Source organism: Balaenoptera physalus, assembly GCF_965194825.1.
Source record: "Balaenoptera physalus genome assembly, chromosome: 12".
Lineage (NCBI taxonomy): Eukaryota > Metazoa > Chordata > Mammalia > Artiodactyla > Balaenopteridae > Balaenoptera > Balaenoptera physalus.
The window spans coordinates 74518269-74540747 of NC_138897.1; the positions used below are offsets into that span (position 1 = coordinate 74518269).

Here is a 22479-nt window from a genome sequence, read left to right on the forward strand (position 1 = left end):
ACTGGCAAGATTGTAAAACTCTCATACACTGCTGGTGGGAATGCAAAATGATGCAATGACTTAGGAAACAGTTTTTCAACTCTTCAAAAGGTTAAAATAGAGTTACCATATAACCCAGCAATTGGGATATGCCCAAGAGAAATGAAAACATATGTCCACACTAAAGCTTGTATACAAATGTTCATAGCAGCATCATTCATTATAACCAAAAAGTGGGGGGGAAAAAACCTATGTCTATCAATGCATGAAAAGATACAATGCGGTATACCTGTTCAATTAAGTATTATTCAGCAATAAATAAATGATACAGGTACAACATGGATAAACTTCAAAAACACTGTGATAAGTGAAAGAAGCCAGTCACAAAAAGACCACATATTGTAAGATTAATTATATCTCAACAAAGCTGGGGTTTTTTAAGACACTTTAAAAAAAAAAAAGTCATGGGGATGCACAGTATGGTGACTATAGTTAATAGCACTGTATTGTATATTTGATTGTTGCTAAAAGAGTAGGTCTTAAAAGCTCTCATCTCAAGAAAAAAATCTGTAACTAGGTATGGTAATGGATGTTAACTAGACTTATTGTGGTGATCACTCTGCAATATATATAAATATCAAATCATTATGTTGTACACCTGAAACTAATGTTACATGTCAATTATATTGATATCTTAATTAAAATAAGGAATTTTTAAAAAGACATGTGCATGAACTACAAAAATGAAATGCTGAGAGAAAACAAAGCACCTAATTTTCAATTTTTCTTCTTCACATGCATATTCCTAAAATTTTGTCTTCCTATACATTCATATTTTGTCCATGAACAACTACTGAAATTAAATCAAGTATTGAAATTCAAAAAACATGAAAAAAACAGCTCCTGAAATATCAAATAACTTTCAAACAATTCTACTTTAGCATGACTCTGAACTAAACATAAATCTCAATTTCAAAATATCACATAAAAATTACAAATACTCAGAGGTTTAAGCGAATTGCCAACTTTTCTGAATAAACAGTAATTCAGGTTTGCTTTGATGAAAATGTAAATATTTACCTGCCTCAAAAGAACAAAATCCTATAAGCCTAGTGTTCCCAAATGATGAAAAGAAAGAAAAATGCAATTTTTTTATTCAGAATTTAGTTTCAGAATTAATTTTAACCTAGTTAGGATTATACATAGTTGATGGTTTATACTGAGCAAGGTATACCCTGCTTTTGCCTTAAATATACTGAAAACAAGGCATTTATAAACAGTTACAAAAGTTAAGTTGGGACTAAGAAAAATCACATCATACAGTAAATGTGACGGAGATAATAACTTCAAAAAGCTCCTGAAAGTACAAGAACTCCTATTTTGGAAACTCCCTAAGTCATTTAGTCTTTCTACAAATATTTACTGACCATCTACCATGTGGTAAGCACTGCGCCTGATACCAGCATGCCATGGTGAGCAATGAACAGATCAGGTCCCTGCTCGCAGGAAGCTTACACTAAAACAGTGCTTGTCAAATGTACCTAATCATAATCACGCAGGAGCTTGTTAAAAATTCAAAATCTGCTCCTCTGCTTTGGAGAGTCTGAGTCCGTGGGCCTGGGGTGAGTTGTGACGCCTGTATTTTTATCAAGCGCTCCAGATTATTCCTATGCCCTGGCTGTTTGAGGAGCCCAATGCTCGGGGGCATCCCATCCCATCCAGCCGGAGCCACACCTCCGAAGTCCATTTCACTCAACTTCCTTCACCCTGACCGATAAATACCCCAAACACACCACCACGCTGAGATGGATGTAAAGCATTACAAAATCACTCTGTGCTGAGACACCGACAGACTTGCTTCCTTCCGGGAACGGACAGCTCACTGCCTTAGATTCCACCTGGGGCTGTCTGCACCTGAGCCTCCCGGGGCTGCGCCGACACCTGTCTCCTAGCGGCTGCGGTCTACCTCTCCCGTGGGCCTGGCTCACGGGCAGCCAACGCCCGGCGGGGACGGAGGCAAGGGATTGGCACCGCGCGCGTTAGGCGCCGACTGTATACGGCCCCCCCCGTGCGCGCACACACACTCCCGCGGAAACTGAGGCGGGCAGGCAACAGACCGGGTCCCGCTGCCGAGCAGCGCGAGGCAGGGCTCGAACCCGGACGACGGGGCGGGTTCCGCCTCGCGGGCGCTCGTCAGCCGCCGAGGCCCGGCCCGGCTCGCACCGACGGAGTTTCACAAAGAAAGTCTCCCGGCCCGCGCCCCTCACGCACTCACCGGAGGCGGCGCCGGCGGTGACTCGGGCTCCCGCCGCCTACGGCTCCGTGCCGGGGTCGACCCCGGGGTGGGCTCGAGCGCCGGCGGCGGCGACTGCTCCATCTCCGCGGGGCCCGGGCCGCGTCCGCCTCGAGCTAACGGTCCCGCCAGCTAGGAGCGCGCGCCGGCCCCGCGCGCCATGTTCCCGCCGTGCCGCGCGCCGCCGCGGCGACCCCCACACCCCCCAACACCCAACACCGCGCACGCGCGCATCGCCGCGCCCGCTCCCCGCGCGCCTCCGCGAGTCCCCCCCCACCGCGCAAGTGCGCACTCGCCGCGCCCCCTCCCCGGGCGCCCCGCCTCGCGCCCTCCGGAGCCGGCCGCTGTTCCCAGCGTTGCGCCCACCCCCTCTGCAGCCGTCCGGCCGGGCCAGAGAGCTCGCCGTTCTGGGCTGGGTGCCGCCGCCTGCCACACTGCGGACGACGCCGGACCAGGGCCCTCAGCACTGCCCCTTTTGCTTCACCTACTTGGGCTTGAGGAGGTGGTCCAAGCCAAGAGGGAATTATCCCAAGAAGTCCCGGGGGAAGACGCCGCTAAGGTGATGAGAGCCCCATCGCGAAGGTGTGTGAGCACGTGCGCGAGCCTAAGTAGCACAGTTGATGTCCATGTCCCTGGAAAGCCAGACTCAATGGAGAATCTGAGTTCGAGTCCCACATCTCCGCTCACCTTTGCCTGATTAAGGTCAGGTCTCCAGGAGCCTGTTTCTCCTTCATCGGGAACGTCCAGCAAGTTAGGAGGACTTGAAATAATCCAGGTAAAATGTCAACACCGCGCCTAGTGCTCACCAAATGGTAATCCAGTGACAAAACCTCTCAAGTAATTTTGTTTTATGGTCAAAAACCAAGGGCCCTTGAAAAGGGAAATCGGTTCAAGTCTTGCCTCCGGTTCTTGCAAACTGGGAAACCTTGAACAGGTCACTTGACAGACCCAGAGAGCCTTGATCTCTAAATCTGCAAAGGGAGGAGCGGCAGTAATACCTCACAGGGTTGAGGTGAGCTTTCCGATGAGGCACACACCTCTCTGAGCACAATGCCTGGCACACACCAAGCTAGCCAAGCTTCAGTGGTATAATTCCAGCCCTATCCTTCAAAGACTCCTAAAGTTTAGTGAAGGGGGCTCTGATCCCAAACCCTGTGGTATAATTAGCTGGGAGGGGGTTCGCTCAACCTTGGGGCTGGAGGGACTTAGTTCCCACATCTTCACTTTCCATTCTCTGACCCAAACCTCTCTGGAAACCCTAAAGTTGGCACAAAAACAACAGCAGAGAATGTTTTCACTTGTAAAAAAAAAAAAAAGAGAAGAGTGCCTGAGGGTCTCTTGGAGTTTGTAAGTGGTTGAATTTATTAGTCTGGCCTTTTCCAGACACAAGTGACCAAAAATTTTTTAAACAAAAAAAATTTTTTTTAATTTAAAAAACTCAACCTGGAGTAAAACAATTAAGGGAATAATTGAAAAGTCCTGGGTGGTACCTCACTTAAAGCATAGCTGGATCCAGGTGCTCAAACGATAACCTCAGTGTTTCTACAATCTCTCAGCTCTGCTTCCCTCTGTGATGACTTCATTCTCATGCAGTTCTCTCCACATAGTGTCCTGGGCAGCTCCTAGCTCACACCTACCATGGTAGGGTGAATAATGGCTTCCAAAGATGTTCTCATCCTAATTCCCCAGAATTTATGAATATGTAACTTTACATATTCATAGCAGGAGCTGTTTCCCAGTAGTTCCAGCCAAAGTCTTGGGTTTTCTTTCACTGGACCCATTTGGGTCACGTGCACCTGCCTGAGCCAATCACAGCAAGATTGGCTAGATCTGACTATATGGAGCCCCTCTAGGAAGGGGGTGGGGTCAACCCTGCCAGAAGGACCTGGGGTGGGAGCAAGTGGGAGGAGGGATTCCCCTCCCCCAGAAAAAATAGGGCTGCGATTACCGTAAGAGGCATCAGGTTCAGGACAGTAACAAAGTACAGCTGTCTACTGCACCATCATCAAGGCACCGGAGGTCCACCACCAAGCAACATGCCTGTTCTTCAAAAGGGACTGGCAGTTACTTCAGTCACTGGGTGGTACCCCTCCACCTCTGCTCCCACCACCCACCCCAGGCCTGGCATTTCCCAAATCTGCTTTGTGAAAGGCATCTCAGTTATCCTCCCATCTTCTGTGAACCCAAAAAAGGTAAACAGGTGATGTTACTTCCTTGCTCAAGAACTTTCTATGGCTCCCTCTGGCTATGTATGTGACCCTCCCACCTTTAATGATAGAAGCCAACACTGACAGATCCCCTACCAGGCACTTTAAATGAAACTTCCACCACTGAATCCTCAGAAATGCCGTATTAAGATGGTACTCTTATTGCACCCATTTTACAGATAAGGAAATAAAAGCTCAGCAATTAGAAGTAACTTGTCCAAAGCCAAAGGTCAGGAAGTTCAGAGAGCTCAGATTAGCACAATATTGCTCCCACTACTGATGTTGCCATCCCAGCTCCATTTGCTCACATTTCAAAATCCTGTGCCCACCTCCAGCTGGGTGGGCAGTGAGAGGAGCTCTACCAGAGGAGGAGCCTCTAGGGACCCCTTTGGCTTCTATAGCGTGCAGGGGCGGGGGGGGGGGGAGGCAGACACCTAGGTACCATATCCCCCTCCCTCTATGACTTCATGGGATAGGGAGAAAGAATTCCCCAAAAAGAAAACCGGAGTATAAAGTTAAGAAGAGGAGGTGGATGCTGGGTGTCCGCAGATCAGCAGCTGATGTCTCCCCATTAGTAATGAGTATATTAGTTTCCCCTGGCTGCTGTAACAAATTACCACAAATTGGGTGGCTTAAAATAACACATTTATTCTCTTAACTTTCCTAGGTCAGAAGTCTGAAATCAGTTTCACCTGGCTAAAGTCAAGGTGTAAAGTAAAAGGACTGGTTCGTTCAGGAGGCTCCAATGGAAGAATCCATTTCCTTGCTTTTTGTCTGTCAGCTTCTAGTGGCTGCCTGTAGTGGCTAGTGGCCTCTTCCTCTGTTTTGAAAGAGCACCACTCCATCTCTTGTGACTCTGACTCTTCCTGTGTCCCTCTTAAAAGGAACATTGTGATAACACTGGGCCCACCTTGATAAAACAGGATGGTCTTCCCATCTCGAGATCCTTCACTTAATCACATCTGCAAAGTCTCTTTTGCCATGTAAAGCCAAGTATTCATAAATTCTGGGGATTAGGATAAGAACATCTTTGGAGGCCATTATTCATCCTACCATGGTAGGTATAATCAGAGAGCTAATACAAAGTGCTCTGGAAACAGAGAAGGGCTTGCTGACTACCCCAAGAGAGAAAGATGCCCTAAGAAACCACAGCCTTCACATTAAATATTCAAATGAGCTAAAACCCATCTAACTTGGCAATCTCAGCCTCATTCCTTTAAATAGGCAAACCACCTAAATCCCCATCTAGCCCTCAGCAACAGGCCAGCCAAGCCTCAGAATGCTTGCACACCCTTCTAATTTCCATTGCCAACCACCACCCTTCATTGCCTGGGGCAACAGCTGTGTGCCCCTCACCCTCCCCTGGCTGGCTCACCAGTGGCATCTGAACCAAGACACTCAACTCATGGCATAGTCAGCAAGCTACAATGTGGCCTAGCATCAGTCAGCCAAAGTTACAAAAGAAGCAAAATCAGTGGGTCAGAAAGAGACAAGAAGAGCCAGCCATTAGAACTGCCTGGGCTCCTGATGGCTCCCAGGCCCAGCCCTCTGTAAGGCTGAAACAGATCCCCTTTTCCATGAAGTAATTTGAATGGGCCTCTGTTCCTTGTCACCAAGATGTCCCAGCTTCCACAGATCATGGCATTGTACCCATTCATCATGATTGAACATACTGGCATTCAAAATTTGGAAATCAGTCTCATGTGAGTTTTGTCAGTGTGAGTCAACATCCCTGAGTCTGACTGAATAAGGGAGGGAGGAGATGAGGAACATGAATTTGAGTCAGAAAGCCCTGGGTTGGGTCTCAGCTCCGCCACTTCCTAGCTGTGTGACACTGGGTAAGTCACCTTACTCCTTCAGCCTGGGTTCCTCACCTATAACATAAAGGTGATCAGAGGACCTAGCCCCCCCCTCCATAGAATCACTAGACAAGACCAACCTGGGGAGGCGCTTTACACAGGGCCTCGTTGGTCATCATTGGGTCAACATGACATGCCCACATGCCTTAGTTACATTTCCAAAATCCAAACAGCTCTGAAACTGGAGAGTCCTCCATAACTCTCGTGGCAGAAAAGATAGACCTGAAGTGACATGAAGCTATTTACAGTCTTCTCTATTCCTCTTACTGTGAATATTTGCTGCAGAAATATTAAAGTGTTTGGTTATAGGATTCAGCTGGGTATTACATATAAACACAGTTGATGTGCCTGGTCCTCTTCCTAAAATCAGGAAATTTTTAAATTTCACAACTTATCTGGCTCTGTGGTTTCAGGGATGATGAGGGGGAGAATGGGACTCTAAAACTGGCCCATGGGGGAATTCCCTGGCAGTCCAGTGGTTAGGACTCCACACTTCCACTGCAGGGGGTACGGGTTCGATCCCTGGTCAAGGAACTAAGATCCCGAAAGCCGCATGGCCAAAAAAATAAAAATGAAAAATAAAATTTAAAAAAATTAAAGTTAAAAAAAAATAAAACAAAACTGGCCCATAGTAGATGCACCAAGGTACCGACCGTCTCGTAAGGACTCTGGCCAGTCTCAACAAACCCCACCCTGACTCACTGTGCCGCGTCCCCTGCAACTTTAGAATTTGTATGCAGCTCACCCAGGGATACATCCTAAGAAACCTGCCTGGTTACAGCCAAGGTAGAGGCACCAGAGGAAAGGCACACAACTTCAAATATGCACACACTAAAGGCGTGTAATTAAGAGCTGATCAACAAGCAAAAGCACAAAGCCCAGGTTCCATTACGTTTTGAATTGTGTATCAATGATTGTGGAAAAGCAACTGTTCCCATAATGAAAATACAAACTATGCAAAACAGATTTAAAGAACATGGCAGCAGGGTTCAAGAAAGTTCAATTCTTTCATGGTCAACCGGTGTTCACGAGACAGCAGCACACACAGCCAGGCGCTTTGTGGGGTCGGCATCCTCTGCTTCCCCTTCAAGAAGCCGCTTTCGACTTGTGGAAGGCTGAAAGTAAAGGAAAAGGGAGAGATGTTCAAAGAAAACCTCTGGCTTGGTTACAATTTATCAAAGTTTCCCTATATACTTCCAGTGAACTTGGAGCCTTTCATGTGAAACTTCTAGGACCAAGAATACTGGTTGTCCTCATTGACTCTGAATCCCCACCACACCCCTCCCAAACTCAGACACCCTTATTGGACTGACATTTCTCTCCCTTGGGGCTTCCAACCACTCAATGATGTCTATTCAAAGTAAGCAGCATAACCAGCCTCCTCTTGGTTGTCTTCTAAATTAGGAAATGTAAAGGGACCACAATACCTCTCCCAGGGAGCCTCAAGTCTTGCTCTTTTGTGGGAAGACAATCTTTTTTGTGTCTTTTTTTCCCCATTTATAAAATTGCAAGGGAGCAGTAGGAAGAGGAGTGTTACGGAAAGAAGGCAGGACAGGAATGAACAGATATTAACTGATACCTACAAAGAACTTTAGAGGAATAAGATTATAATCAGAAATCATCAACCACTCCCCCAAATTTTAAATTTTTCAACAAGTTTAAATCTGAGCCTCTAATAAGTCTTCCAATCTTGCCTTACAGGAGACTTCCTGAATGACAACCCCTAGCTGTGCTTCTCTAATGCATTAAACATACTCTTCATTATTAAATCTTCTAAAGGTGCCAAAGCAGATCAAGCTGAAACAAAGTATCTACTACATTATTCCTTACCAAAAAAATGTTAAGCAATCACTGCTAAAGAGACTATTCAAACTCCTTATCCTCCACTCATTGGCTCTTTAAACTTAGCCTACATTTAATGACCATGATCCAGAATACCTGGGCGGGAACCTGGGGCAGAGTCATCGACTTTTCTTCTTCAAAAAGCAAATTCTTAAATTTTCTCTTCATGTCCTCATCCTGTGAAGAAATGAAAAACATAAGTAGGCTGTGAATGAGGGAAAGAAAGCTCCTGAAAGGCAGGGCTAGGATGCCCCCAGAAACAGGGAAGTAGGCTAAGACGGGGAGGAATGTGGAGAAAAGGGAAAAGTCTACTCAGCAGTCGGTGCTCAGTCAACACTGGCTGAACCAAACCCATACGCTTAAGAGCTCCAGGTGAATGTCTACTACTAATAGACTGACTACAACATAATGAGCAACTGTCACCTTTCCATTATATAACTATGTAACAAAAGGATTGGTTGACTAAAATATACTTATGGAATTACATAATTTCATCTGTGAAAACAAGGGAGCAAAGAAATAGTTGCTTATCCAAACCTGTCATATAAATTTATTTTCATTATATGATCCTTGAAAATCTGTGGTAGAAAATGCGTTACACTATGTCACAAAGCCCCATCAAACTATTTCAAATGGTTTCAAGTGGTTTGACTACTGTTAAGGTAGGAGAGAATTATTAGATAAGACTCTGTAAACCGAAAGGTGATATACAAATAATAAAAACAGAATTATTATCAATAGAATATAGCTGAAATATGATAAAATCTTCTGAAAGAGCATTTTCTTGGTTTTCACTATATTTTAATTTCATTAGCAAATAAATTTTATTTTGAAAAAAAAAAAAAAGAGCTCCGGGTGGGTCAGAGAGAACCATAGACCTTAGTAGTCAATCTTTCAGAGCCAGCATCTCAGATCCTGAGAGATGGCGATCAGGAGGTCAGAGGCTGGGGTTGGCTCCATGCTGCTCCCCAGATCTTTCCAGGAGGTACCCCCTCCCACTGCCAACAATGAGACCAGTTACCGGGGCCACCCTAACAAAGCAACCCTGCACCCTAGGAAAATTCACCCAGCAAGCACTGCACAAGTTGCCAGAAGGACTTCAAGCCCACAATATCCCAGAGCTAATCAGAAAAAAAAGTGAACAGGTGTTTCTTGCTGCTGGAGAGGGAAATGAGGGGTGGGGCAGGGTACTCAGAAAACTCCTGCCCACCTCCATGGATAATTACTTCTGCAGGGCTCACTTCTGCATCTGGGAGCCCTGAGAGGTGACAGCCCTCCCTACCTTCAGAAAGGTGAAACATCCATGACTAGGACTGTGGGCTTTGGGGCCAGCTGAAAGCTGAGCTCAGCCACTCACAAGTGGAATACAGACCCAGAGCAGCCCACTTCCAAATCCCCATGTACTTTTCCATCCAACCCCCGCTCCACTCCTCCCACTACACCAAGTGCACCATGGTGGGTGCGGAGAAAGGACCTAGGAGTGAAGGCCTTCAATATTCAGCAATTTGATGGATATAGAAAAATTGGTGCTCGAGGATGAATTCACCTGTTCTACATCTAGTAGCTAGAATCACCTGCTTCCATCACTGTTTATTGCATCACTCAGTGTAGCTCCCCACTGCCCAAGTGCCAAGTTCATCTGGATTCCACTCCACACTGTCCTCTAGGATCTCATTTCTCAGCAAGGCCACTCTCAAAGGTCCATCCCTTATTTCCTCCTACACCTGCTTACAGCCTCCGCCAGAAATGCCCTCTGTGCCTCCCTGCCCACCCACCTCACCCACCTTCCTCATTCACTCAGTGAACAGTTGAGGACCCTTAGATGCCAGGCACTGTAATAAGCACAGAGGCCTCCATATCAGAGGGGCTCAATCAATGTTGAAAATGCTATTCCCCCGTTGCTCTGGCAACTGAATTGTGATTGTTATGGCTGAACTGTGTGAGTTATGACTGAATTGTGGCCCCCCGGACCCCATTTATATGTTGAAGCCAACCCCCAGAATTGTGACTGTATTTGGAGACAGGGCCTTCAAACGGATAATTAAGTTAAAATGAGGCTCTTAGCTTAAATATAAGACATGACACCATAAAACTCTAGAAGAGAATATAGGCAAAACATTCTCTGACATAAATCGTACCATTGTTTTCTTAGGTCAGTCTCCCAAGGCAAAAGAAATAAAAGCAAAAATAAACAAATGGGACCTTATCAAACTTACAAGCTTTTGTACAGCAAAGGAAACCACAAACAAAACCAAAGGACAACCTACAGACTGGGAGAAAATATTTGCAAATGATTCGAGCAACAAGGGCTTAATTTCCAAAATACATAAACAGCTCATACAGCTCAATAACAAAAAAAATCAAACAACCCAATCAAAAAATGGGCAGAAGACCTAAATAGACACTTCTCCAAAGAAGACATACAGATGGCCAACAGGCACATGAAAAGATGCTCAACATCGCTAATTATCAGAGAGATGCAAATCAAAATTACAATGAGGTACCACTTCACACTGGTCAAAATGGCCATCGTTAAAAAGTCCACAAATTAAAAATGCTGGAGAGGATTTGGAGAAAAGGGAACCCTCCTACACTGTTGGTAGGAATGTAAATTGGTGCAGCCACTATGGAAAAACAGTATGCAGGTTCCTCAAAAAACTAAAAATAGTTGCCATATGATCCAGCAATCCCACTCCTGGGCATGTATCTGGACAAAACTATAATTCAAAAAGATACATGCACCCGTATATTCATAGCAGCACTATTTACAATAGCCAAACAACCTAAATGTCCATCGACAGATGAATGGATAAAGATGTGGTGCATATATACAATGGAATACTACTCAGCCATAAAAAAGAATGGAATAATGCCATTTGCAGCAACATGGATGGACCTAGAGATTATAGTAAGTGAAGTAAGTCAGAAAGAGAAAGACAAATACCGTATGATATCACTTATACGTGGAATCTAAAATATAACACAAATGAACTTATCTATGAAACAGAAACAGACTCACAGACATGAACAGACTCGTGGTTGCCAAGGGGGAGTAGGGGTGGGAGAGGGAGGGACTGGGAATTTGGGATTAGCAGATGCAAACTATTATATGGAGAATGGATAAACAACAAGGTCCTACTGTATAGCACAGGGAACCATATTCAATATCCTGTGATAAACCATAATGGAAAATAATATGAAAAAGAATGTATACATATATATAACTGAATCACTTTGCTGTACAGCAGAAATTAACACTTTTTTTTAATATAAATTTATTTATTTATTTACTTTTGGCTGCATTGGGTCTTTGTTGCTGTGCGCGGGCTTTCTCTAGTTGCAGCAAGCGGGAGCTATTCTTCGTTGTGGTGAGTGGGCTTCTCATTGCAGTGGCTTCTGATGGAGCATGGGCTCTAGGCGCACGGGCTTCAGCAGTTGTGGCTCGTGGGCTCAGTAGTTGTGCTCGCAGGCTCTAGAGCACAGGCTCAGTAGTTGTGGTGCACGGGCTTAGTTGCTCCGTGGCATGTGGGATCTTCCCAGACCAGGGCTCGAACCCGTGTCCCCTGCATTGGCAGGTGGATTCTTAACCACTGTGCCACCAGGGAAGCCCAACACAACACTGTAAATCAACCATACTTAAATATAATAAATTTTTTGTTTAAATTGGGCTCTTAGGGTGGGGCCCTAATCCATTATGGCTGATGTCCTCATAAGAAAAGAAGAAGACACCAGGGATGTGAGCACACAGAGAAAAGACCAAGTGAAGACACAGAGAGAAGGCAGCTACCTGCAGGGCAAGGAAAGAGGCCTCAGGAGAAACCAAACCTGCTGGCACTTTGAAATTGGACTTCCAGCCTCCAGAATTGTGTGAAAATAAATTTCTATTGTTTAAACCACCCAGTCAGTGGTACTCTGTTATGGCAGCCTGAGCAAAGTAATACTGCTATGTCATCCCCAGGCCACCCTGCCCTTAGACACTCTCCACACCGTGTGAACTTGTGGGTAGCGGAAGCCCTGTGGGCAGTCCTCATCCTGGGGATCCTCCATACTCTGTGCCTACCCCTATTCCCACATGTATCTCACTGCTCTGTAGTCAGGGTTGGCCGCCACCTGGACTGTGTATCCACAGTGCCTAACAGTGCTTGACACATGAGCTCCTTACCTGTCCTCTGAAAGCATGAATGAATGCATGAAGAGATGAAACCATGCAGCCAAACAGAAATGACCACAAGCTTATTTAAGCCTGTATTTAAAACAAGTCATCAGTTGGGAGTTCCCTGGTGGTCAAGTGGTTAGGACTCGGTGCTTTCACTGCTGGGGCCCGGATTCAGTCCCCGGTTGGGGAACTAAGTTCCCACAAGCCACGGCACGGCCAAAAATAAAAATAAAAAAGAGTCATCGGTAAGCAGTAATCTGAAAAAGGAGATCATTACATACCACAGATAGAATGTGTATCTGTAAATACCCTTCCTTTGAGATGTCTACAATCTATTCAAAAATACGACATTGTAATATGCCTCCAGGTTAAGCAGGAAAAAATCCTCTATTTCAAGAAGTAAACATGGACTTCCGTGGTGGCAGCGTGGTTAGGAATCCGCCTGCCAGTGCAGGGGACTTGGGTGCATGCCCTTGTCCGGGAAGATCCCACATGCCGCGGAGCAACTAAGCCCAGGCACTACAGCTACTAAGCCTGCACTCTAGAGCCCACGAGCCACAACTACTGAGCCCGCATGCCACAACTACTGAAGCCCACATGCCTAGAGCCCGTGCTCTGCAACAAGAGAAGCCACCGCAATGAGAAGCCCTCGCACCGCAACGAAGAGTAGCCCCCTCTCGCCGCAGCTAGAGAAAACCCACGCACAGCAACGAAGACTCAACGCAGCCAAAAATTAATTAATTAATTAATTAATTTAAAAAAAAAAAAGAAGTGAACATGAGGTCAAAGGTGGATATAAGGGATGCTCCCAAAATTGGACACTGTTAATAACAAAAAAGAGATCAGAACTCACATTCCAAACACTCAGTCCAGTGCCAGACCCATAAAACCATTTAGTTTCCTCAAAAACACTGAATTTTCCCAAAATGAAACCTAAACTGTCACCAGCAGGTGATTTATGTGGGTACTTGGCATCCTCGTCCTCACTGAATGTTCACTCCACCTTCTGCTGCAAAAATAAAATGTGAACAAAAGAGTATTCAAGTGAGACCCCTGTGGCAGGGTTGAATTTCACCTTTTCCTTAGCTGTTAACAATTTTGAGACAAAAAGTACAAGAAAAATAGGCTATGCTTGTTTGTACATTTTGGGCAGATGTAAACCCTGTTCCCAGGCCTAACTGGTAAGCTCTGTTTTCTTCAAGACTAACACAGCTCTGCTACCTCCATATCTGGCCCACAAGAGTTTCCCTATTAAGGCACATGAAAAGAGCCAAGAGGAATGTTTTTCTTTTTCATCAAAATTAAGTCCCCACATGCAAAGGCACCCTTTATTTCCAAATTCCTTTTCTCCAGGGTCCTGCAGTTTCAAATCTGTGTGGTCTATTAAGTGCTAAATCATCTGACAGATTTTTTTCTGGAGGGACTGCTGTTTCCAGGGCAACATCCCAAACACATATATCTACTTTTTGTTTCTTGTAAGGATTTCTTGTTCTCAACCTGAGCTGGCCTGAGCAGAACTGTTCGGTGTGGAGGGTTGGAAGAGAGAAAGAACGAGGACAGTCTTCCCAGAGCCCCAGAAGCACAGTGCTGAGACTAGATGGCCCAAGGAGTTCCTGGACTAGAAATTCCCACAGTATGTGAGCCTCCGGCTCAAGCAACCTGGTTGAGTCCCCCATCCCCACAGGAAACAGAGACCAAACGAAAGTTAACAGAAAGGCGTATGGCTGTGCTGAAAGGAACTCCACTTAACAGAAGACCTGGCATCCATCAAAAAGCCTGCCCAAGGCCATAGTGAATTCTAAAACCAAAGACTAGCCCACCAAAGCCACTAAGGACTTCCAACCCTGGCAGCTCGAATGAGATCAGTGCATAATCTAATGGCAGCCACAACCCCCAGCAGGGATACAGAGGAAATGCAGACTTGAAAGGCACAGGTGACAATCTGCAAACGGCATGCTTACTCACCATGAACGAGAAGTGGGACCCCTCATGCCCGATCACTTGGGCTTAAGAAATAACCAGATTCTCCCCCAGCGAGGCTGCTCCCCTCCTCCCACCCCTGCTTCACTGATCTAAGGTTGAAGATGGCTGGAACACAGCCCATCCTGCCCGTCTGGGGTACGGTGTTTGAGGGAAGAGAAGGACATAGCTAGGGTGGAAGTTCGGGGCTAGAACAATCTCTCAAAGGAACACAATGGAACACAACTGAACCGCAGACTCAGGGAAGCCAGGTGGAACCAGGACAGGCCATAAAGTGAGCCTGTCTATCCAAGTCAAGTTGTAAAGGTTGCACACAAACACGAGACACACCCACACTCAGACCCATAGACAAACATACACATACCCACACACCTAAACCTCAGTCTTTAAAAATTGCATTAAACAGACCCAACAAAGCAAATGTATGTTTTCAGCCTCTTCCCCATCTCTAAGGCACAGTTCAGGGCTGCCCGGGTATTTTAGGCTGGCAGGCACTGCCCCATACACACCTGAAGCCACGGGTGTCTTAAAGCTTCTTCTGTCGTAAAACGTGCCTTTGGATCCACTATCAGCAACTTCTTGACGAGGTCCAGAGCTAAAGCAGTAAGATAATTTGGCAAATCACAGTGAGAAGGATAAAGACATTAAATCAACAAAATTAGAGTGTGCCAGAATCACAGGCCAACATCCAGAAAGAGGAGAGAGGGGCTGAGGTCATTGTGATCAGTAGGCACGGTAGGCAGGGCCCCCTAATCCTCCCCACTCTGTATTTGTCCACGTGCTCTAGAACACCAGGAATGACCACGATGCTCCCCAACACTCCCTGCTCAGACATCACAACCTCTTAGCTCTCCGTCCCTACTCTCCTTGCTGGACTCAAGTTCAAACTAATTAAAGCTGAACTTCCCCCAGTTCTAAAACTCAGGATGTTCGGCCAACTCTCTCCAAGACCCACAGAGTGATGGTGAGAGTTCCTCGGCCAGCGAGAGCTCGCTCCTTGGAATCCCAGGCTTGGCAGAAACAAAGCTTGACAGCCAGCAACAAGTGGAGGCTGGCTGTATATTGCAATATTATTCCTTAGACACTGTGACACTTAGCACAATCATCTGTGGTACATTGTTTTAGTTTTCTACTTTTTCTTTTGAGAATTACAAAGTTACCCTTTTAAATTCTAAAATACAAAGTAATTACATTTAGCTCTTGCTGCGCTTACTAATTCAAAGGAGACCTTGTAACTAAAAAGTTACCCATTATTTTGCACACTTAAATAGATACCAGGCACAGTGAGCATATTACACTTAACCCTCACAAAACCCCTCAAGTAGGGTTTTATTGTGCTCCTTTTACAAATAAAAAAGAGAGACCCAGAGATGTTAAGTAATGTTATCTTGAAGAGTGAAGTACTGTTCTAATTAGTTATTCCTGGTTCTCCTTAGACCCCAGTTTCTCTGGGTCTCTGGAGACCCAGAGATGTTAAGTAACTTGCCTAAGGTCACACAGCTAGGAAGTAGCAGAGCTGGGACACGAGCCTACATCAGCCTGGCCCTGGAGCCCAAGTTCCTAATAATTTCCTTTGCCTCTCAAATGGTACAAAACTAACAACAGAAAATAAGAACAGGATTGACAGGAGAAAACATCACAGAATTTGAAAAGAAATTCCCACCACGGCACACACACATTTTAGCAAACCACAAATTCTTAACCCTTTCGTATCCATACCCTTCTCTGAGACCTCTGCCCAGACTTCAGGAATGAAGTTGTATTTTCCACTGGTGATCTGATCCTTCAATGACACGTGAGTCTTATGCTCAGAGAAAGGTGGATACCCACTAAGGCTTAATATTGGTAGAGAGAGAAAGGAAAAGAAATCAAGTGGCATTCTCAGTGGCATTCGTGGATATAACGATTTCTTTTTCAGCATCATGAAAAATTAGGTGTTACTTTAAATCGATGGTCAAAAAAAGTGACCTAAATTAAACACAAGCTCTCGACCTGGACACATTTCTGATTTCACCTAAATACCTCCAACCAGAGTCTGAAGAGATGAAAACTTTTTCTTACCAAATGAAAAGAATAACTCCTAAACTCCAGCAGTCCACAGCACGGTTATATCCAGCAGTCCCAAAAGAATTAAGAACCTCAGGAGCCAGGTAAGTGGGGGTACCACATAAGGTTCTCATCAGAGAGGTCTCCCCCAAAATCTTGGACTGCCCAAAATCAGTAATCTAAAGTAAGGACAAAAGGGAATCACTTTTAATGACGTCATAAAATAAAGAGTAACATAGTCTGCCAGTCCCAAAAGACATGCAGATTAGAACAGTTCCTATCCCATGGTTCATGCTGCCATTAATCTGGAATCTACACATTGATGCTTTGGTAAGGTAATTTTATACTCTGCAAGTTATTTAATTTTGCTTAAATGAAAATTCCTGAGCCAAGGAACTTTAAGGCCCAGGTTTTCTCAACTTAGATCTGGGCTTTCTGTAACCTTACAAAAGGCTTATAACCCTAAACAGACACTCTAGAATTCTAATTAGTTATTCCTGGTTCTCCTTAGACCCCAGTTTCTCAACCTTGGCTGCAAACTGGAATACCCGAGGAGCCTGGGGAAAATATTTACACCTGGGTGCCACCTACAGCAATTCTGAGGCGTAGCCTTGGTGTCATGGTTTGTTTTGTTTTTTTTTTTAAATCAACAGAGGATTCTAAAATGAAGCCAGGCTTGGGAAGTACTGTTTTAAACAGAGGAAGACAGGGGATGTGTTTCTCCCATCTAGACCCCTACTTCCTCCCTCTGAAGATGAAAGTGGCTTATACACAATGGAGCTCAATAAATGTTCATTACATCTGGATTGGAGCAATACCACTTGATCTCTAAAAGAACTGCTAAGAGTGGGAAGGTCAAGTTCTCTACCTTTTTATGCTCCCACTTTTTACTTGATGAATTTAAAAAGAGTTTCTGAACAGAAATCTACTGGAGTGGCCACATATAGAACATACATTTCTTACCTTTATAAGGCAGTCCTCTTTTTGAGATGAGAGTAGAACATTCTCTGGCTTTAAGTCCCGATGTATAATGCCATTTTCGTGAAGGTACTGCATAGAAAGACAGGCATGACCCTTAGATATATGGAGTAGGATGTGAGTAGAGAGACACACACACATACACACACACACACACATTTTACAGTTGGATGAAACTGTAAGCCATGTTACTCACAACCATATTCCCCCAAATCATAGAAAACCACTGGATAAATGGATTAGTGTTTACAAATTTGTTTGCAAGAAACTCTTTAAAAAAGTAGAAAAATGAAAAAGGCAACTTATGACAGTAGACATTTTACTTCACTCTTCAAGATAATAACTATCCCTTCACATTGGCAGAAACAGATGTCAATTTCCATAATAAAAATGTAAATGGGTGATATAAAATATTATGAGACCATCTTAAACTATAAAAATTCCACCAAAATAGTATATTTGGTTATTCCATCCCTGAGAATATTTTTAAAGGGATTCTGTAAAGTACACATGTGTAGATTATCTGTTTGAACACCCAGAGTTAACATATTCCTTGATGCAAAGATTAGTCTTTGAAAACTATGGCTGAAATAGAATGGTGATATTTCTTTGTGTATTCATTTTTATATACTAAGTCATATTTCTTTAGGAAAAAAAAGTTTCCCACATCCACTGATCTGCACTCAATTCATCTTAATATTCTTGGTATAATATAAGGTTGGGAACAAACCATTAAGAGAGTAAAGCACTGGTTAGGTATTTATGGGCTTCAATTTTCTCTGGATATCCCTCTGGCCTAGAGGAAAAATCCTCCAAAACACCTCCACTCGGAAAGGGATCTGGTGAAGCCCCCAGGGTGGGCACCCAGGTAGACCAGCCCCTGGAAAATCTCCCTCAATCCTTGCTCAATGCAAGAGCTGCTCCCAATCACTGCGTTTCTTGCACACAGTAGGTTCTCAAGGGAAGAGGCCTTGGCAGGGAATCGCCACAACCAAATCTGGGTTGAGAAAGGGTGATGTTCTCTGAAGCATGCAGGGTGCCATCAGCTGTTCCTCCACCCAACACTTGCCCCGAATACTGAAGAGAAGGCAGAGCATGTGCCTGCCCGCGTGCCTGCTACAGTTAACAAGATGCTACATGTGCAAAAAACCCCTAGTACTGTGCCACGGGGGTGTGATCTGTCCTCATACCTGCCCAGTTCCCTCCTTGAGAGGTAAGGGGGATTTCTGCAAGGATCAGGCAGCAGTCGAGATCCCTTCCCCTCCAGGAATACCTCCAAGCTAGAGAGAGGCCATGTGGGACTGTGTTTATTTCTTTAACTTCGTTTTTTTTACTCTCTTAAGCCTCACAGCAAGAGTTTTCTCATCTGAGTCAAAGGGGTGGGATGTTTTTGCCAAGAATGGAACAACCCACACACACACTCTGCTCTCTGGGTTTTTATCCCCCGTCCCTCATCTTCTGCCTAACTCGGAGAGTAACACTTAAAAGAAAGTACACTGTCAAAAGCAGCAAGGGCTTCTTTTACCTGCACAGCCAGGAGCATCTGGTAAAAATAGAGTTTGCATGTAGCTTCTTTCAGGCGCTTATTTCCCACCACCCTATCAAACAGCTCTCCTCCTTCCATCCTGAAACACACAGGCAAATCAGGGGGTTCATTCCTGGAGGGAAACTCACTTGGAGGGAAGAGAATAACACAAACAAAGCAAACTCATTAAGACAAGCAAAGTGTTCATTCACTCTTGACTCCCATTTGTAAATGCAGTGATGTAATAAGCCTCGTCCACAACAAAGATGTGCCCATTGGAAACTAAGGCAAGGAAAGATGGAGGAAGAGCACAGTGGGAATTGGAGACGCTTGGGGAGCTTTTAAAAAATCCGATGCAGTAGATCAGAGGTGGGACCCAGGAGTTTGCATTTTTATTGTGCACCCCAGGTGGTTCTGAGATTGGTGTAGAGGAGGAAGCAGGAACCTACAATCTGACAACTGGGGTCTGAACCCCAGCTCCACCACTTCCCAGCTGTGGGACTTTGGGCAAGTTACACAACCTCTCTGAGCTTGTTTCTACCTCCTCAAAAAATGGGGATAAAATCCCACCTACCTTGATGCCTGTTGTAAAAATTAAGAGATAACTGATGTAGGTAAAGCACCTGGCACAGTGGAGATGCTTGTTAAGATTATTCAATCCCTCTGCAATTCAGTTCTCATTTCTGTAAAGTGGACCTAAAAATAGTAACTCACCAGTAACTTGTAAGTAATCTGGATGACAGTTAGGAAAGTTAAATGAGTCAATCCCTGTGACGTGCTTAGAGCAGGACTTGGCTCATATTAAGTGCTTAATTAGTATCAGTTACTGTTATTGTATTATTATTACTATTATTATTAAAATGTTTTAACTAGATCCAGTCAAATAACAACCTCCTATTTCATAGCAACAGATATTCCCTTAAGCACAAGGGCTGTCCAGTCTCCCCTAGTGCTATGACTGGGGCTGCTGTTTACTCTATAATCTTAATGGTCAGCCAGCATAGCCACTGTTTCCCGCAGGAGTAAACCCTTGTCTGTCTGCCGTGACAGACACTCCCAGAAACACTGCACATTTATGCAGAACGAACATCAAAACAGGCCTCTTCCAGGAATGAGACAGGAAATTATTTTAATCACACCAAATAAACCTGCAAGAACACCAGCACCTGAAAGATACTCAGGTGTCACCATGCAACCTGGTACTGTGATCCCAAGCAGCAAGGGCCACCCAGGCCGGTTATTTCAGAGTAATAATATGCACCTGTGTTTGAGCACCTAGTGTGCCAGGTGCTCTGCTGGGGGCTTTCCAGCCCTCACAGCATTTGAACCTTATGAATCTGTGCCTGGGGGTATCATTATTACCCCAATTTAACACAGGGAATACGAGACTCAGAGAGGTGAAGTAAACTAACCCACGGGTAGACAGTCAGTCACCAGCAGAGTAAGATTCAAACACAGGCCTCAGACCCACATGCCTTTGGACACACTAGAGGGATTTTAGAATTGATACTAGCCCCCCACCACATACATACATTGAGGGTCCCCAGGATGCATAAATGCAAGCCAGCATTAGGCTCTTTGGTGGCTTATAAACTATTAAATGGAAACAAAAAAAGTATACTACTCACAATTCCAAAACAATATAATAATCTTCTGCATCAAAAAAGTCTTTAATCTTGATGATACAAGGCTAAAAGGGAAAAAAGAGGAAAAGTAGTGAGAAGCTCCCCAAGAGGAAAACCACAAGAGCAGAACTCAGGACATCCACCCAAGGGGTCAAGGAGGCCCAGACCAGGCCTCTGGCCCCCTGCCTCAGTACACTCTGAATTCCACGCACGGGGGAAGGCAGAACACAACAGAGCTGGCTCCTGAGTGAGAAAATACAAGAAACTCTCCACCACACCAAGCTGGTAAGAGAGCAGTTCACGCTTTGTATACAAGGCTGGTGCCACGGAAGGGAGGCCAGTCTCCTCCCAGCCTTCCTCCTAGCCTTCCTCCTCACTGACCCCCGAGCACAGGGACTCAAGGACACCTAAGGAACCTGGGAGCCTAGCAGGTAGCATGAATAAAGAGAGCGGGCCAGGTGGGGAGCCCAGCCATGCTGCCAGACAGCAGGGCTATTCAGCTCCAAGCAACTGGCACCACAGGGGACCCCATGTGACAAGATCCTCCATTTTCCAAGAGAAGAGGGAAATTCCAGTTTCATACGAACTCTACAGCACATCTGTGGGGTGGAGGAGAGAGACACACACACACACCTTTGGCTCATAGTTTGTGACCTCTGATCAATGCTGGGTGCATTTGCTGAAGAACAACAGAGGACAGTATTGTACAGTTTAAAATGCATATTTAATAGCATGATTTTATACTTGGAAAACACACCTATTGTTTTAATAGTACAAATGACTGACAGTAAAGCTAATGGTCGGGGTAGAAAAACGATGTGGTGAGTATCTATTAGGGACATACACTCCCACCCAGCAGAGAAGAGGATTGTGGTTACGTCAGAATTAAAGGGAAGGGCTTCCCTGGTGGCGCAGTGGTTAAGAATCCACCTTCTCATGCAGGCGACATGGATTCAAGCCCTGGTCCGGGAAGATCCCACATGCCGTGGAGCAACTAAGCCCGTGCGCCACAACTGCTGAGCCTGCGCTCTAGAGCCCGCGAACCACAACTACTGAAGCCCGTGCGCCTAGAGCCCATGCTCCTCAAAAAGAGAAGCCACCGCAATGAGAAGCCCGCGCACCGCAATGAAGAGTAGCCCCCACTCGCCACAGCTAGAGAAAGCCCGCACGCAGCAACGAAGACCCAACGTGGCCAAAAATAAATAAATAAATTTATAAAAAAAAAAAAAAAGAATTAAGGAGAAGAGAGCTGTAAGATTTTTACTTATTTATTTATTTATTTTTGGCCATGACCTGCAGCATGTGGGATCTTAGTTCCCCGACCAGGGATCAAACCCGTGCCCCCTGCATTGGCAGCGCAGAGTCTTAACCACTGGACCGCCAGGGAAGTCCCATAAGACTTTTAGATTTTAGATTAAAAAGAATAGCAAAACCCGCCAGAGTGATCTTGCTACAAGGCAACAATTTCATCACTTCCATCGCTGATTAAAATCCTCCAAGTAGGGACTTCCCTGGTGGTCCAGTGGTAAAGAATCCACCTTACAATGGCAGGGGACACAGGTTCGATCCCTGGTTGGGGAACTAAGATCTCACATACTGCGGGACAACTAAGCCCGCACGTCCCAACTACTGAGCTCAAGCACCTCAACTAGAGAGCCTACGTGCCGCAAACTAGAGCCCATGCGCCAGAATGAAAGATCCCACATACCTCAGCGAAGATCCCGCGTGCCGCAACTAAGACCTGATGCAGCCAAACATAAATTAAATAAATAAATAATAAATAAGTCTTAAAGAAAAAAATCCTCCAAGTGGTACCTCCCCATGATGAACTGTTAGACAGCGGTGAATGAATGCCCCACAGCCTCCCCAGCACAATGGATCTTAGAAATACAATGCCGAGTGGAAAAGGCAAGTCTCGACAGACTTCAAAGAGTATGAGGTAGATTTAATTGTATGGGCAAAGTTTTCGTTGTTAAATTAATGGTGAGT

The 22479-nt window shown here is 45.1% G+C and overlaps 2 protein-coding genes across 5 annotated transcripts in view; both read right to left on the reverse strand.

Annotated features, from left to right (window-relative positions):
* The window catches only part of TTC28 (tetratricopeptide repeat domain 28), a 582221-nt gene extending 579705 nt beyond the window's left edge, over positions 1-2516 (reverse strand). For both annotated transcript variants that reach the window (XM_082416383.1, XM_082416382.1), the window contains exon 1: positions 2255-2516. In XM_082416383.1, the coding sequence (XP_082272509.1) occupies positions 2255-2356 (102 nt within the window). In that variant the 5' untranslated portion in view covers positions 2357-2516. The remainder of the gene's footprint in view (positions 1-2254) is intronic.
* Positions 2517-5107: 2591 nt separating this feature from the next.
* Positions 5108-22479, reverse strand: part of CHEK2 (checkpoint kinase 2) — a 41456-nt gene continuing 24084 nt past the window's right edge. For 2 of the 3 annotated variants that reach the window (XM_082416321.1, XM_082416322.1), the window contains 9 exons: positions 22199-22231; positions 20494-20555; positions 18866-18965; positions 17326-17412; positions 16378-16541; positions 16036-16151; positions 14826-14911; positions 8277-8357; positions 5108-7453 (listed from right to left, as the gene is read on the reverse strand). In XM_082416321.1, coding sequence (XP_082272447.1) covers positions 7364-7453; positions 8277-8357; positions 14826-14911; positions 16036-16151; positions 16378-16541; positions 17326-17412; positions 18866-18965; positions 20494-20555; positions 22199-22231 — 819 coding nt within the window. In that variant the 3' untranslated portion in view covers positions 5108-7363. The remainder of the gene's footprint in view (positions 7454-8276; positions 8358-14825; positions 14912-16035; positions 16152-16377; positions 16542-17325; positions 17413-18865; positions 18966-20493; positions 20556-22198; positions 22232-22479) is intronic. The other variant, XM_082416323.1, reaches the window with a different exon arrangement.